The sequence below is a fragment of the Mastomys coucha genome, unplaced genomic scaffold (genome assembly GCF_008632895.1).
Source record: "Mastomys coucha isolate ucsf_1 unplaced genomic scaffold, UCSF_Mcou_1 pScaffold5, whole genome shotgun sequence".
In the NCBI taxonomy this organism is placed as follows: domain Eukaryota; kingdom Metazoa; phylum Chordata; class Mammalia; order Rodentia; family Muridae; genus Mastomys; species Mastomys coucha.
Genome location: NW_022196911.1, coordinates 71,242,165 through 71,254,931, shown reverse-complemented (window position 1 = coordinate 71,254,931; position 12,767 = coordinate 71,242,165). Strand labels below are relative to the sequence as shown.

At 46.6% G+C, this 12,767-nt stretch overlaps 1 protein-coding gene and 1 long non-coding RNA gene across 8 annotated transcripts in view; one reads left to right on the top strand and one right to left on the bottom strand.

Annotated features, from left to right (window-relative positions):
* Positions 1 to 8,874, bottom strand: part of Inpp5k (inositol polyphosphate-5-phosphatase K) — a 19,145-nt gene extending 10,271 nt beyond the window's left edge. Inside the window, exons 1-7 of one of the 4 annotated variants that reach the window (XM_031355120.1) lie at positions 8,694 to 8,874; positions 6,732 to 6,839; positions 6,351 to 6,459; positions 2,610 to 2,726; positions 2,081 to 2,256; positions 1,415 to 1,526; positions 571 to 680 (exon numbers count right to left, since the gene is read on the bottom strand). In XM_031355120.1, coding sequence (XP_031210980.1) covers positions 571 to 680; positions 1,415 to 1,526; positions 2,081 to 2,256; positions 2,610 to 2,726; positions 6,351 to 6,459; positions 6,732 to 6,839; positions 8,694 to 8,746 — 785 coding nt within the window. In that variant the 5' untranslated portion in view covers positions 8,747 to 8,874. Of the gene's footprint in view, positions 1 to 570; positions 681 to 1,414; positions 1,527 to 2,080; positions 2,257 to 2,609; positions 2,727 to 6,350; positions 6,460 to 6,731; positions 6,840 to 7,495; positions 7,515 to 8,315; positions 8,335 to 8,693 lie in introns of those variants that run through there. The other 3 variants (XM_031355121.1, XM_031355122.1, XM_031355123.1) reach the window with 3 other exon arrangements.
* Positions 8,875 to 8,889: 15 nt separating this feature from the next.
* LOC116079240 overlaps positions 8,890 to 12,767 on the top strand; it is a 34,348-nt gene continuing 30,470 nt past the window's right edge. For 3 of the 4 annotated variants that reach the window (XR_004113834.1, XR_004113837.1, XR_004113836.1), the window contains exons 1-3: positions 8,890 to 9,226; positions 12,062 to 12,155; positions 12,433 to 12,630. This is a non-coding gene — a long non-coding RNA (uncharacterized LOC116079240). The remainder of the gene's footprint in view (positions 9,227 to 12,061; positions 12,156 to 12,432; positions 12,631 to 12,767) is intronic. The other variant, XR_004113835.1, reaches the window with a different exon arrangement.

Sequence of the window (12,767 nt, the reverse complement as noted above, 5' to 3'; positions counted from 1 at the left end):
TAAAGACAGGGTTTCATGTAGCCCTGGTTGGCTTTGAACTTGCTGTGTAGTGAAGGGTGGCTTTGCCTGCACCTCCCCAAAACAAGGATTGCAGCTGTACAAAACCATGTCCGGTTTCCCAGGATTTCTCACCTCCTAACACAGTAGTTGACTCACTCTGAGTTTGCAGCAGGGGAACTTTGAACTATCTTAGGTAACCTTTCTGCACCCTTGTATGAGGTCTAGAAGGCCTTGAGAAGTAGAGGTAAGGGTTCCCAGAATGCTTTGGTGTCTTCCCTCTTAAGTCAGGGCTGCCCCCTGCCCTTTCCTATATCCTCTCCTTCAATAACCTCATCTATTTTCCATTCTTGCTGATACCAGCTTTCCCTCCTCTCTCAGACAGTCTGGAAAGCTCCTGTAGCCAGTGCCTAAGAAAGGGCCAGTAGGTTCTACTCCGGAGAGGTGATGGCTGGATCCACTCCTGCCTCTCTAACATTTCTATTCTGTAGCATGCCCTACACCACCCTGCTACTAGGGTTGGCCAGTATAGTAAGACTTCCAGAGTCTCCTAGGCACCAATGTCCTCCTCACCTGGTGTCATAGTTGTTGGAGTGCCTGTCAAACTTGTAGGTGGGTGGAAAGAGCAGTGGGCCTTCCTGGAACTCCCGGAGCAGCTGGTCATGTTTCTTGGCAATGAAGAGCTGTAGATACAGACACAGTCCCCATCTCCTCAGTCCTGACTCAGTAGGTCAGCCCACCCCCTTTTCTGTCATTGCTCCAACAGTCCCCACATCTTCTGAAAATGGGACTTTACAGGAGCAGGGGAAGCAGCTGCCTCACATTTTCTCTGCTATCTTTCCTCTGTAGAGAGCAGGCTTTGAGTTCCCACTGTATGAAGGTTACTAGGAAGCTTGTGTCAGAGGAGATAGGAAAGCCAAAGCCCACAAAGGGGCAGCAGATTCTCATCCAAGAGGTAACCAGGCTCGGGACAGGAGAGGCAACAGAGATATAAACAGGCGGCCAAAGCTCAGCTGGATCCCCCTGCCCTCTCCCTGCCTTTTTTTTAGGGGGATGCTAGGATTTCACAGTGTAGCTTAGATTTGGCTGGAACTAATGTAGCCAAGGTGACATCAAAATCAAAACAAACCTCCTGCTTCAGTCTCCCAAGTGCTAAGATTACAGGTGTTAGCAGGTATGCCCAGCCTGGCTCCCTGTTCTTGACCATGGCAATGGTTTCTCTAGGTAAAGATCAGTACTAACAATATAGCTATGGACAAAGGAAACAGATCCCAGACAATCTGAGCACTGCTGCTCTCTGAACATTTCCCAGATCTCCATAATAGGTTCGGATTACACACACACACACACACATAGACACACACACATACACACACACACACACTCACATACCCCAGACCCTCTGCTCACTTAATACCTGATCTTTCTCCCACAGCTCTCTGTAGCACTTCCTTGTTATACTCTCCTGAACAAAGAGCAACCCAAAGTCCTCAATTCGAAAGTTCATGTCTCCAAACCACAGAATGAGGCTTCAGGAAAAAAAGGAGGGCAGCCTGAGGGTTTGTGATGAGGTCAGTGAAGAGGCACAGGCCTGTTGAGCACAAGAGCTGCTGAGGAGGAAAAAGCTGAGGGGGCAGATGGGAAGCAAGGCTCTAGGACTCTAGAAGAGCAGCAGATGGAGGCCAGGGCATGCTTAGGTCCAATAGGACAGTCCTTGGCCTCAGTGCTATTGTTTAAATTAAAGGACCTTCCCAGATGAGCACATGGCAAACAGGGAAGGCTCTAGCCTTCTGCTCCCAAGTTGGCCACCAGGATAAGCTAATAAACAGCCCTGGGTGAAACTCAGGAACCACAAGGGATGACCTGGGATGTTTATAACTGTCCAGGGTTTCTAGGAAGGACAGAGAGGCCAGAGGAAGGTAGACATCAGGCAGGCAAAGCTGGGTGGTACAGCAGAAGGGGACATCAGGAAAGGGGCTAGGAGATGGAGCACTACTGACTGGTGGGAGAGTAGACTCAATCAATGCTAGCCTGGGCTTGCATGGGGGAGGGCAAGGATGGCAGTTTGCAGCTTCAGGCTCACTCATGGTCCAGGATGTTGGGGACATCATTTCCTTCAAAAGTCAGACTCTCCAAGATTCGGTCAAAGTGCTCCAGACGCTGGTCATTGTTGTACATATGGGGAGGCAGGTGGCAATTGACGATGCTGACATAGTAGCCATAAAGCTTCAGGCAGATGTTGACTCCCCCTTTGTTCCCCTGGTCGAAAAGGCAGGAAGAAGGGTGGGGAGAGACTCTGGATTGTATATACACCCCTCTTTCCCCATCCTGGGTCTGAAGAGAGGCAGTCTTACCTCCCCTAGGATTTCAGCCATAGACACAGAGCTTCCCAGCTAATTCTTCCATGTACAAAGCTCAATACCCAAATCTAGGATCTCAGGAATATCCAGGCCCTGCTGGGATGGCAGGGTATGGGGTGGGTTATGGGGGTGGGTATGCAGGGTCCTAGGCTACACAGAATACGCAGACTCTGTTAACTTCCCCTGTTTTGCTTAGCTCCAAAGCATCCATCCCTTGTTAGCTCAAGTCTCAGACGAGAGCTCGATCCTTACCCAGTACCCGTAGAGGCCAGTAGGGGTGGATTTTGTAGAGATGATCTGGATGAAGGGCAAATGCTGATACTTGGCAAAGACCAGTAAGAGAAGCCCCTGCATACGGACTTGAGAGATCTGCATCAGAGGGCAAAGGTCATTTATTAAAGTGCAAAGGCCAGTTGCATCCCTACTAAACCCAAAAGTTCCTAGGGACTTTTTTTTTTTTTTTTTTTTTTTTTTTTTTTTTTTTTTTTTTTTGGTTTTTCAAGACAGGGTTTCTCTGTATAGCCCTGGCTATTCTGGAACTCACTCTGTAAACCAGGCTAGCCTCCAACTCAGCAATCCACCTGCCTCTGCCTCCCAAGTGCTGGGATTAAAGGCATGCACCACCACCGCCTGGCAACTAGGGACTTTTAAGAGTTTGGAACCACATAAAAAAGCCCTGCCCAAAAGTCTATGGAGCCCAGTTTTAGCCTTTTCCTTTTTTACTCTGAACTGCAAACAGTGCATTCCAGGGCTGCAGTTTCAGTTTCTGCTTATGGTCCTGGGATGGAGGAAAGGGAAGAGGCTTCCCGGTAGCTCGCCACTAGAAAGGCACTCCCCTCCCAGCCAGTCTATGGCCATGGAGCTGCTCCACTCACTCATGCTGCCCTAAGAGCCCTGTAGACTTCCACATCTTTTAGCCTCATTTCTCATCGGTGAAGCAGGATAACAGTACGCCATACATACTGTGAAGATATTATTTTTTTGGTTCAGTGTATATCTGTGTGCAGGTGAACATTGTGGAGGGTTACTAGGTATCCCGCTCTATCGATTTCCACCTTAGTCCTTTGGAACAGGGTCCCTCACTGACCCTGGAGCTAGGCTGGTAACCAGCAAGCCTACTGATCCTCCTCTGTCCACTCCATGGTAGTCCTTAGTTGTGGGTGCTGGGATCTGAACTCCTAACCCACTAAGCCGTCTCTCCACCCTACTCTCCTTTTTGATACAGGCTCTTGTTAGATGTCCTAGGTAGATCTTTAACTGCCAATCCTCCTGCCTCAGTCTCTCGAGTGCTGGGATTACAGGTATGTGTGCTCCCATACCCACTTTGGCTTAGAGACTCTTCAACATAAGCAAGAACAAGAGAGACACTTTTTGGGTGCTGTTCTGAATCTATACAAGAATTCATTGACTCTGCACTTACTGCCCCCCATCCCTGATGCTGAGGACCAATTTCAGAGCTCTACACTGGGTAAGCATCTGAATACTTTTCTATACATGTCCTAACTCAATGAAACAGTACCATGAAAACGAAGTATGTGTGTGTTGTAACTAGAAAGTTAGGCATGATGGCATACGCCTATAATCCTAGCACTCAGGTAGAGGCAGGAGGATAAGGAGTTTGGGCCAGTCTGTGAAACAGGAGACATAGCTGCAAATAAATAAATAAATAAATAACTTCAGACCCTGTGGCTGAATGTCCATGAAGGCGATGTACATGGCACGGAAGTAAGTACTGAGGACAGAGCTCCAGAGCTGGGGAAGGTCGCTGACACCCATGGAAAGGCTTAAGCTTTCCCCCAGCTGTCAGGAACCACTGTGCCTAGCTTGCTGATGTAGGACTGAGATTCCAGGTGGCAGGGGAACTAGGAAGACTGTTTTGGGATTGCCAAAATGCCAACTACTAGTGGCTGCAGAGATGGAGTGGGAAAAGGCCACCCTTACTGACCCTCTTTCTCAGGGCTGGACTGTCTACCACTCCAGTAGCTGTTTCCGGAGCCTGAGGTGCAAAGGCCAAGAAGGAAATCTCCGGGTGGGGAGCTGTACTGGTGCCTTCCAGGAATTATGAAACCCGATCCCCAAGTCCAAGAGCAGCTCCAGCACTGCGAAAGAGTCAAAGCAGGGAGATCCCCAAACTCAGAACTCAACAAGGGAGGCAATGGAGCCTGAGTCCTCTGGGGTTGTACATATGTCTGTACTAACCTACTCTCTGTCCTAAGGCTTCTTAATTTTCTTTTTTTTTTTTTTTTGTAACAGGACTTGAACCTATATAGGCCTAGTGTTAGTGCTCGACTACTGAGCTATAGTTTTCTATTTTTTCTATTCACAACTATCTATGACAACAGAAATCTGGGTAGGGTTGTTATGAGGAACCAAATCCCAAGGTCAGGACAGAAACCAAGAAAGAGATAACATTCAGGAGTGAAGTTTCATTTAATCCTAACTAACATAGCAGGTTTGGGCCACTGGGCTTTGGCACAGACCAGTCCACTTGGTGAGAGAGCGGCAGGAAGTAAGGGAAGAGGGCAGGGAATATGAGACTGGGAGAATGGGTGGGGCTATGAGGAAAAGCCAGAGCCTTCCAGGGAAAGTTCCAATGTGAAGAAACTAAATTGGAGGAGCTATATGTACTGGCGGGAGGTGACTAGACACGGGAGCACCAAAAAGGGTCCTCTGGATTCTCAACAGCTGGTAAATCCCCATAAGGAACTGGCTATAAATAGGGTTCTCCCATTCATTTTGGCTAAGGAAAGGAAAGACTCATGCTTTATGTGCCTAGACCTTAGGCTAGCTCTCAGTTTTAGGTCACATGACTGGTACGGGTTGTGCCCCAACACAAGTTGAGCTAAGCTGGGTGGGTGGCTCCATCCACCCTACCAAATCCCTTGCCAATTAGTCAGGGCACAAGGAGTCTTGAAGTCTTGGGAAGGAATGAGTTTTAAGAGGCTTCTCAGTTTGTTCTGAGGCTGACATTGTGTAGCCTCAGGAGAGCTAAGGCTTGCATTTCTCCTTCTCAGAACCTTACAGCTCTTGCTTCAGCACTGCTGTGCAAACTAGGTAACTGAATTAATACCGAAGAGTAAAACTCATCCTAGGAAGGGAACAAAGAGAATTCTGGCATTTCCAAGAGGCTGTGAACTAGGGACTCTGATTAGGAGTTGTTTCATACATTGTGGGTACAGGGCAGAAATAAAACCCAGGGACCTTAAACCTTCCTGTCATTCTCTTATGGTCTAATGAGTCCCCAAAGTGTACTGGTCCTTCAGACTAAGAACCACTTTGCACTACTCCTGTCTTCCCCTCTCCCAACTTCTGAGCCCATCAGAACTTGATATTCATGTTCCTTGTGATATAGCAGGTTAGCTTTGGGATTACCTGTCAGTCTTAGCATACACTAGCATAGCAATAAAATAATGATAGTTTAGAACACAAGTCAGAAGTTTGAAAGATCTAGATTCAGAGCTCAGAGAGCCCATGTGATTTCTGAGCTTTGGGTTTATCTGTAAAACATTTCTATCTCAAGGGTTAAGAGTGTAAAATAACACACACTGAGAGCTTATTTACAATGTTTAACACCAAGTGAGCACTCTGTAAATGGCAGCAAGTACTACACTCAAGAGATTTCATGCTGGGCTGTAAGTAGAGACCAGAGAGTAGGACAGGAATAAGCACTTATATATTAATAAGCTCTGATGCATTTCCAGTAGGAATTCTCCCACGGTCATAAACATCTAGGTGTGAAGCTAACCCCTGGGCTCTAGCTCAGACTGAGGTATACTGGGACAGCATGAGGCAGGTAAGAGTTCCAGGCAGCCAAGTGTAGTGTGAGGTTTAAACCTTTCAATGAATGGGAAAGAACATGAAAAGCTGAGTGGAAGAAAGAGGAATATATCACATAGACAACTAGCTGAATGGGAGACAGGGAGACACAGCAGACAAGCAACTGGAGTCAGTGGGGGGGCACGCACTCCGCCACTGTCCACAAACTTAACTTACCTTGACAAAGTTCAGTGGGGAAAGCATATCCATGAAGAAACTGCTCCATGGGTCTTCAAAAGCAGTGTCAGAAAGAAGGTTCATGATTCCATAATTCATTTCCTGCAAACTGACCATTCCAAGCCAGAGGCTCATCCCTGTCCTGGAGGGTACTGCCTCTCCCACAGATATCATCAGACTCTCAGGTCCTGGGTTCTGAAGACCAAGAGGTCTCCCTTCCCTAGCTGTGTGGCTGTTGACCATTGCTGACCCCAGACAAGGAACATAAGACTGGACCCAGTGAGGATAAAAGCCCCTCACCTTCAGACTCCAAAATGAGCAAGGACAGGTTACATCAGTTCTCTACAGGGATAGGGAGTGAAGGGCTCTTCAGAAACCTACCCAATGATATACATGTCCAGATTCAGCTCTTGGTTGTTCAGTTGAAATAGGTCACTGAGGTCCACAGTGGGGGCTGCGGAGGCCACATTCCATGTCACAACATGTATGCTGTAGAAAGGATGTTAAGTCACAGAGAAATGGAGGCTAAGAATTTTCCAGATTAGGGCTTCCACTTCAGTGACCACGGGAAATGTGTCTGCATGATTGTTTGGTAGTTTTTGAGACTGAGTCTCACTATGCAGCCCTGGCTGGCCTAGAACTCCTTATGTAGATCAGCCTTCTTCTGCCTTCTAAACTCTGAGATTAAAGCTGTGTGGTACTGCTTATTTCTGCATCTTGTAGTAGGAAAAGAGGAAAAGGAGCAATGGATTACCCAGCTTTCACCTTCCCTTTAATGCCCAGAAGGCAGGAATCGCTTCCCTTGAGCTGGCTCTTCTAGGCAGGTCTACAGTTGCCCATATCTGGCAGTACCTGGCACAGAGCTGCCAAAGGGAGCTCAAAAGCCGTTGGCCAGAAGGAAAGAATCATGAGTTTGATAGACAGGAACCTACTAGCCCACTAGCTCCTCCAGCTCCATACACCTTACTCACCCATCCTCTATGGCTCAGTCAGCATCTCTGTATGCCTATTCCTCAACCTATGGGTTCCCAAGAGCACCAAGAAGGAATTGGAGCTTGACTATACATGACCACATGCTTTGGAGCTACGACAACAGAAACTCAGAAAGAACAAAGTTGACAGCATATTCCCTTCCTCACTCCTACCTTGCAGATCCTTGGAGCACAAAAAAATTCTGCCAAGGCCTTCATGGAGCCTAGGCACAAGTTCCCTAGTAACAGGTTTCTTAATATGTCTCAAGAGTCTGCTCTCTATTGGGAAAAGTCATCAGTTGGAGCATAACATTCCAATCTCTGCTCTCTACAAATCTCACTATCAGGAGAAATAATTAGCAGCTCTTAAATACCATGGCATCCATCAGAAGTTCAGAAAAACAAAGACTGATAGAGGCCTTGAGTGAGGGTGTTGCTATAGCAACACTCCAAGAAGCCCAGACTGTCTCCAGGACAGAGCAAGCAGAAGCTCAGACTATAAAGTTCCAAGAATACCAAGGCACTCAAGCACAAGGGGAGGGCAGGCTGTTCTAAAACATATCTTCAACAGATTCTGTTCTTAGAGATACATATTCTTAAGTCATGGCTTGTAAACAAAACAAAACAAAAATTTTCTTGGCTAGCTTAAATCAGCTCCCTGTCTCTACCTATGAATATAAACAAAATAATAAAAAAAACCCGCCTTCTCAAGCCCTCTGAGAGACTGTTATTTCGTCTGTTTACAGTCTCCCCCTGCTGTCCAGCAGAGGATTAAGGCAGGTAACCCTTTTACTCAATGGCTCCTTGTACTCCCAGGAACTCACTCTAAGTGGATAAAGAATAAACTTCGAGATTTGTCATCCCAATTCTCAGTTTTGATGATTAGGAGCAAATCCATGCACCGTGATTTACGCTCAATTGGACGATTAGCCGTGTTCCTCGTGATAAAAGAGCAAGCATGAGACCAGGCTTCCCCCTCGCTAAAGGATCTTACCTAAATCTGATTTCGGATTTCTAGAGGTCACAGCAGGATCAAGAAGACCCCATGATGTACTGCTGAAAAATAGGAACAAAACTTCTAATCTACAGCTGAAGGGGCGAATGTTGGTCCTTAGCAGTCAAACCCTGTGTGCTCCAAAAACCAACTGGACACCTGCTTGGGGAGCATCTGCAGTGACCAAATCGGCAGCCCAAGTTTAGAGCGTGCATCAATCATTCTAACAGCCCATTCAATCTTGGCCTGACAGAATTTGGGTATCTAAATTAGGGCAGCCTTGATCTCACTGTGGTTTTGAAACCCAGCCCCACAAATCAGACTAGGCTGAAGACAGCTAACCGCCAGGTACCGACCGGCCTACACCTGGGTCCTCACCTGAGTGCAAAGCCTTTCGGTGCGCTCGGCCTCCTTACACTCACAGCCGACATTGTTCCTGTCTCCGCGCTGCAGCTAGTGCGAGCCGGAGCAGCCCTTGGTCTCCGATCCCAGCAGCTCTGCTCCCTCCGGATTGTTTTTCTTCCGGATTCTGACTGTGCTTCGGCTTCCGTAGGAGGTGGATCCAAAGCGTCTAGTGCTTTGGGGTGCGGTTGGGGAACAGAGGCGGGACTCTACAGCAGAGCGGACCGCCCAGAGAGGCGGGTCCTACATGTCTTCCACCCACGACGCCACACCGCCCGCCCCGATGTGAGAGTCGGCGTCGGCGCGGCCGCCCAGGCCCTGCACTCCCAGCCTGCTTTGAGCGAGGGCGCGGGAGGGAGGAGCGTTGCGGGCGGAAGTTGCTGTGGCTGGTTCACGATCGTCTCGCGGCGTAAGGTCTTCGCAGCCGCCTACCCACCGTTAGAAACTGGGAGTGGACGGAATAGGGAAGCTCACTGTAGTCTGTTCGGCCTCCCTCGCCCACGCTACAAGTAATTTCTCATGTTCCTTGGCACCCTCATAGGGGTCAGAGAACACTTCCATTCTTTTAAGTGAATCGGTGATCGTCATCGGAGTTTTGTTTTTTTTCTCATCTGAGACAGTCTTGCTATTAAGTACTGCTTGTTATACATACCAAGCTGATTATCCGACCTCAGCCGAGATTACACCACCACGCCCAACTCGAAACTAGTTTTGCTGAATACAAAGCAAAAAAATTTAGGATTCCAGAGAGCCATCAGTGAATGAAAAACTAGTCGTTGCTATTTGGTGTATATTCATGATGATTATTTACTTTGCCAGACACTTCGATTTATTATTTCCTTTAGATCTCTGGGCCTTAATTTTTGAGGGCGGAGGGATAGTGCATGAGATTGTTTTTAGAGTTATGACTTCCCCCAAGGAAATGGAGTTTTAACAACTTGAAATTAACATGCTTGAAAGCTAAGTTAGTGATTTCTACCTTCTAGCACACCTGTAGAACCAGCTACTCAGTGATGCCTTGTCTGAAGAACCCACAAAAGCTCCAGTACTTTAAATATCTGTTCTGGAACCAGGTGTGGTGATGTATTTCCAAAAACCGCTGAGACTGTATGATTACTCCAAGTTTGAGTCCAGTTTGGGCTACCTTAAAGTTACAGGACATTAAAACTGTCCTGTGATGGGGAGGGGACAACCTCTGCTACCAAGGGTAACCACCTGAGCTTTATCCATGGATGGAAGAAAGAATCAAAGTTGTCCTCTGACTTCTACTTGTAGCCATAAACACAGTAATAAAACTGAAAGGGCTGGGGAGGTTCAGACGTTAAGAGCACTTACAGTCCACTGATGTTGGGTTTGGTTCCCATCACCCACATGGTGGCTCATAACCATTCTAATTCCAATTGCAAGGGATCCCAGGCCCTTCCCCCTCTCTGGGTACTAAGCATGCCAGTTGTACACATTAATCTCGCCCACTTGCAGAGAAATTAACAAACCTGGTCTAGTATTCTTTTTAGGTCACACTGGCCTCAAACACAAAAAGATCTAAGTGCTGGGATTAAAACCCTGTGGCACTATGCCTTTAAACAAGGATTTTTTATTGTGTATGCGTGCACGAGCCTGTGAGTCCAAGTGTCTGTGGAGAATTGAAGCATCAGGTTCCCCTGGATTGGAGTTATAGGCAGTTGTAAATTGTGATGTAAGTGCTAAAAATTCAACTCAGGTCCTCTAAAATAACAGTACATAAGGGCTGAACCACCTCTCTAGCCTCCAAAATATAATTTTTTTTCCTTATTTATCTGTTTCTGAGACAGAGTTTCTCTGTGTAGCCCTGGCTGTCCTGGAACTCAGTCTGTAGACCAGGCTGGCCATGAACTCAGAAATCCGCCTGCCTCAGCCTCCCAAGTGCTGGGATTAAAGGCCTACGCCACCACCACCCAGTTTCTTCTTTATTTCTAAAGCCCAGGCATGGTTTCCCTGATGCTTTGGGTTTTTCATTCTTTGTACCCAACTATGTCACCATATGGCTGCTCAAAAGGGAAAGTTCTTCCAGGCAGGTGCCAAGATTTACAGCTTGCTTGCCTTGCTGTTTTTCTCCTGAAACTAATAAAATATTTTAAGTCCATGACTTAAAATTAAGAATAATAAATGAATGCATTGCTTAGTCAAGTAAAAGAGAAAAGCAAAAATGTCTAGAGATATACACTGCTGCATAAAAAAACTGAATTGACAAAGGACTATTTTAATGTGACTTTTGTTCATGCCTGTTAGGTAAATACTACCTCTGAGCTATACTATACATCCAGGCTGAATCCATATTGTAAATGACTTTTTTGGATGAGGATACTTTATTTACATAAAATGCCAGGAACACCACTGTATCTTTTCATAATCCTCTACTGTAAATAAATTGGGGAGACATCAATAGAAGTTTTAAGGACATCTAAGTTGAAAAATGGACATAGGAACACCACCAATAAGCTAGACTCCAAAAAACTCTGTCTAGGATTTTATTAGACTGCTTTTTTTCCCCAATATACCTGTATTGGAAGATTGAGACAAAAAGGCACAAACTCACATTAAATAAACAGGTAATCTAATCAATTCTATAAAGTGTAGTCTGTAAAAGAAGTAGCACTAAGAACCAACCCAAGAAAGTCAGAGGTCCCAGGAGGGACTGTGAAGGGAGAATGTGGAAGGATACACACATGCCCATAACAGTGACCCTGACTGTCCCTCCCCAGCAGGCCTTGTGCAGAGACACTGCTGCTCCCACTGGGAGTAAAGCAGACCCTGGAAATGTAATGGAAGCAGCCAGTCTGAAGAGGCATGACACACTCTCAGGAATTATCACCAGACGTGAACCTTTCATCACCAGCCCTCTTAGTGCTAGTTAATTTGGGGGATGGGTAAAGGAAGGGGATACTTAAAAGCCAACACTTGCTCAGCAGCGACACCACCCACGGGGATGGAACAGACAGGGACATCCCTCTTTTGTGTTTATGTGGGCAGGAGCCCTAAATCCAGGCTGGTCTCAGGAAATTATTCTAGTTTGGATCATGTGGATGCTTTCAAATGTGGGCAATAGCAGGGCACATGGCAGGTAAGAGCAGGCCAGGGCTGAGGCCGATGTGACTGATATGTATGGATCTCATGAAGTGCTGAAGGAGACAAACATCTTTTGACCCTCACACCACATAAACTATCTGTAGAGTAGCAACTTCTCTCAAGATAACTTACATCTGGACTTCAACCTAGTTACTGAAGAAGGAAAATCTTTAAGCACAAATATGATTTGACAGATAATACAGAACTCATATGAGAACATTTATATTTCTCTCCATTAGGAATGCCTCTTCTCCAACTTTACCATGCTACTAGCAGCTGATATGCTAATCACCAACCAAGATGCCCCACGTGCATTCCTAAAGACTCCACAAGGTGAGGAGACGAGTACAGAGGAAGGTTTCTGTAACAGGACATCTCCTGGTCTCAAAAGAACGTCAAGAAAGGTTAGAGCTAACCATGCCAAGGGGCCCAAATCTGTCCACCCTTACACCAGGAGGACCACAGAGAAGCATCCAGTCAGGATGTCACAGGTGCAGTCCCTGAGACACTGCCTTATTGCACTTAGAAATGAGTAAGGCAAACACTGACAAAAACAAAAACAATCCACCCTACTTCTCTCTCCCCTAGTAGAGATTTGGTCTCTTTCTAGCAGGTACCCTGGCTATCATGGGCTTGGATCACTACACACTCGGCTGACTGACTCAACATGGCTTGGGAAATGCCAGGTGACAGAACTATGTCACTCTCTCCCACGAGAAAGGCATACTCAGTCTCTGCCAATCTAGAAAAACCAGGAAGTGATCTGCAGCTTCTACTCCCCTGGAGCCAGCATCACCAGCCTACTGTGGTAAGTGTTCTAGGCTACAGTCACTGCTTGCTTTTGATTGTCCAGGACAGAACTCAGTAAGGGGCAGGATGAGCTGAGTTCTTGATCTGCAAATTCCTGTCCAGTGATTACAAACAGGAAGGTACATGTTTTGCTAG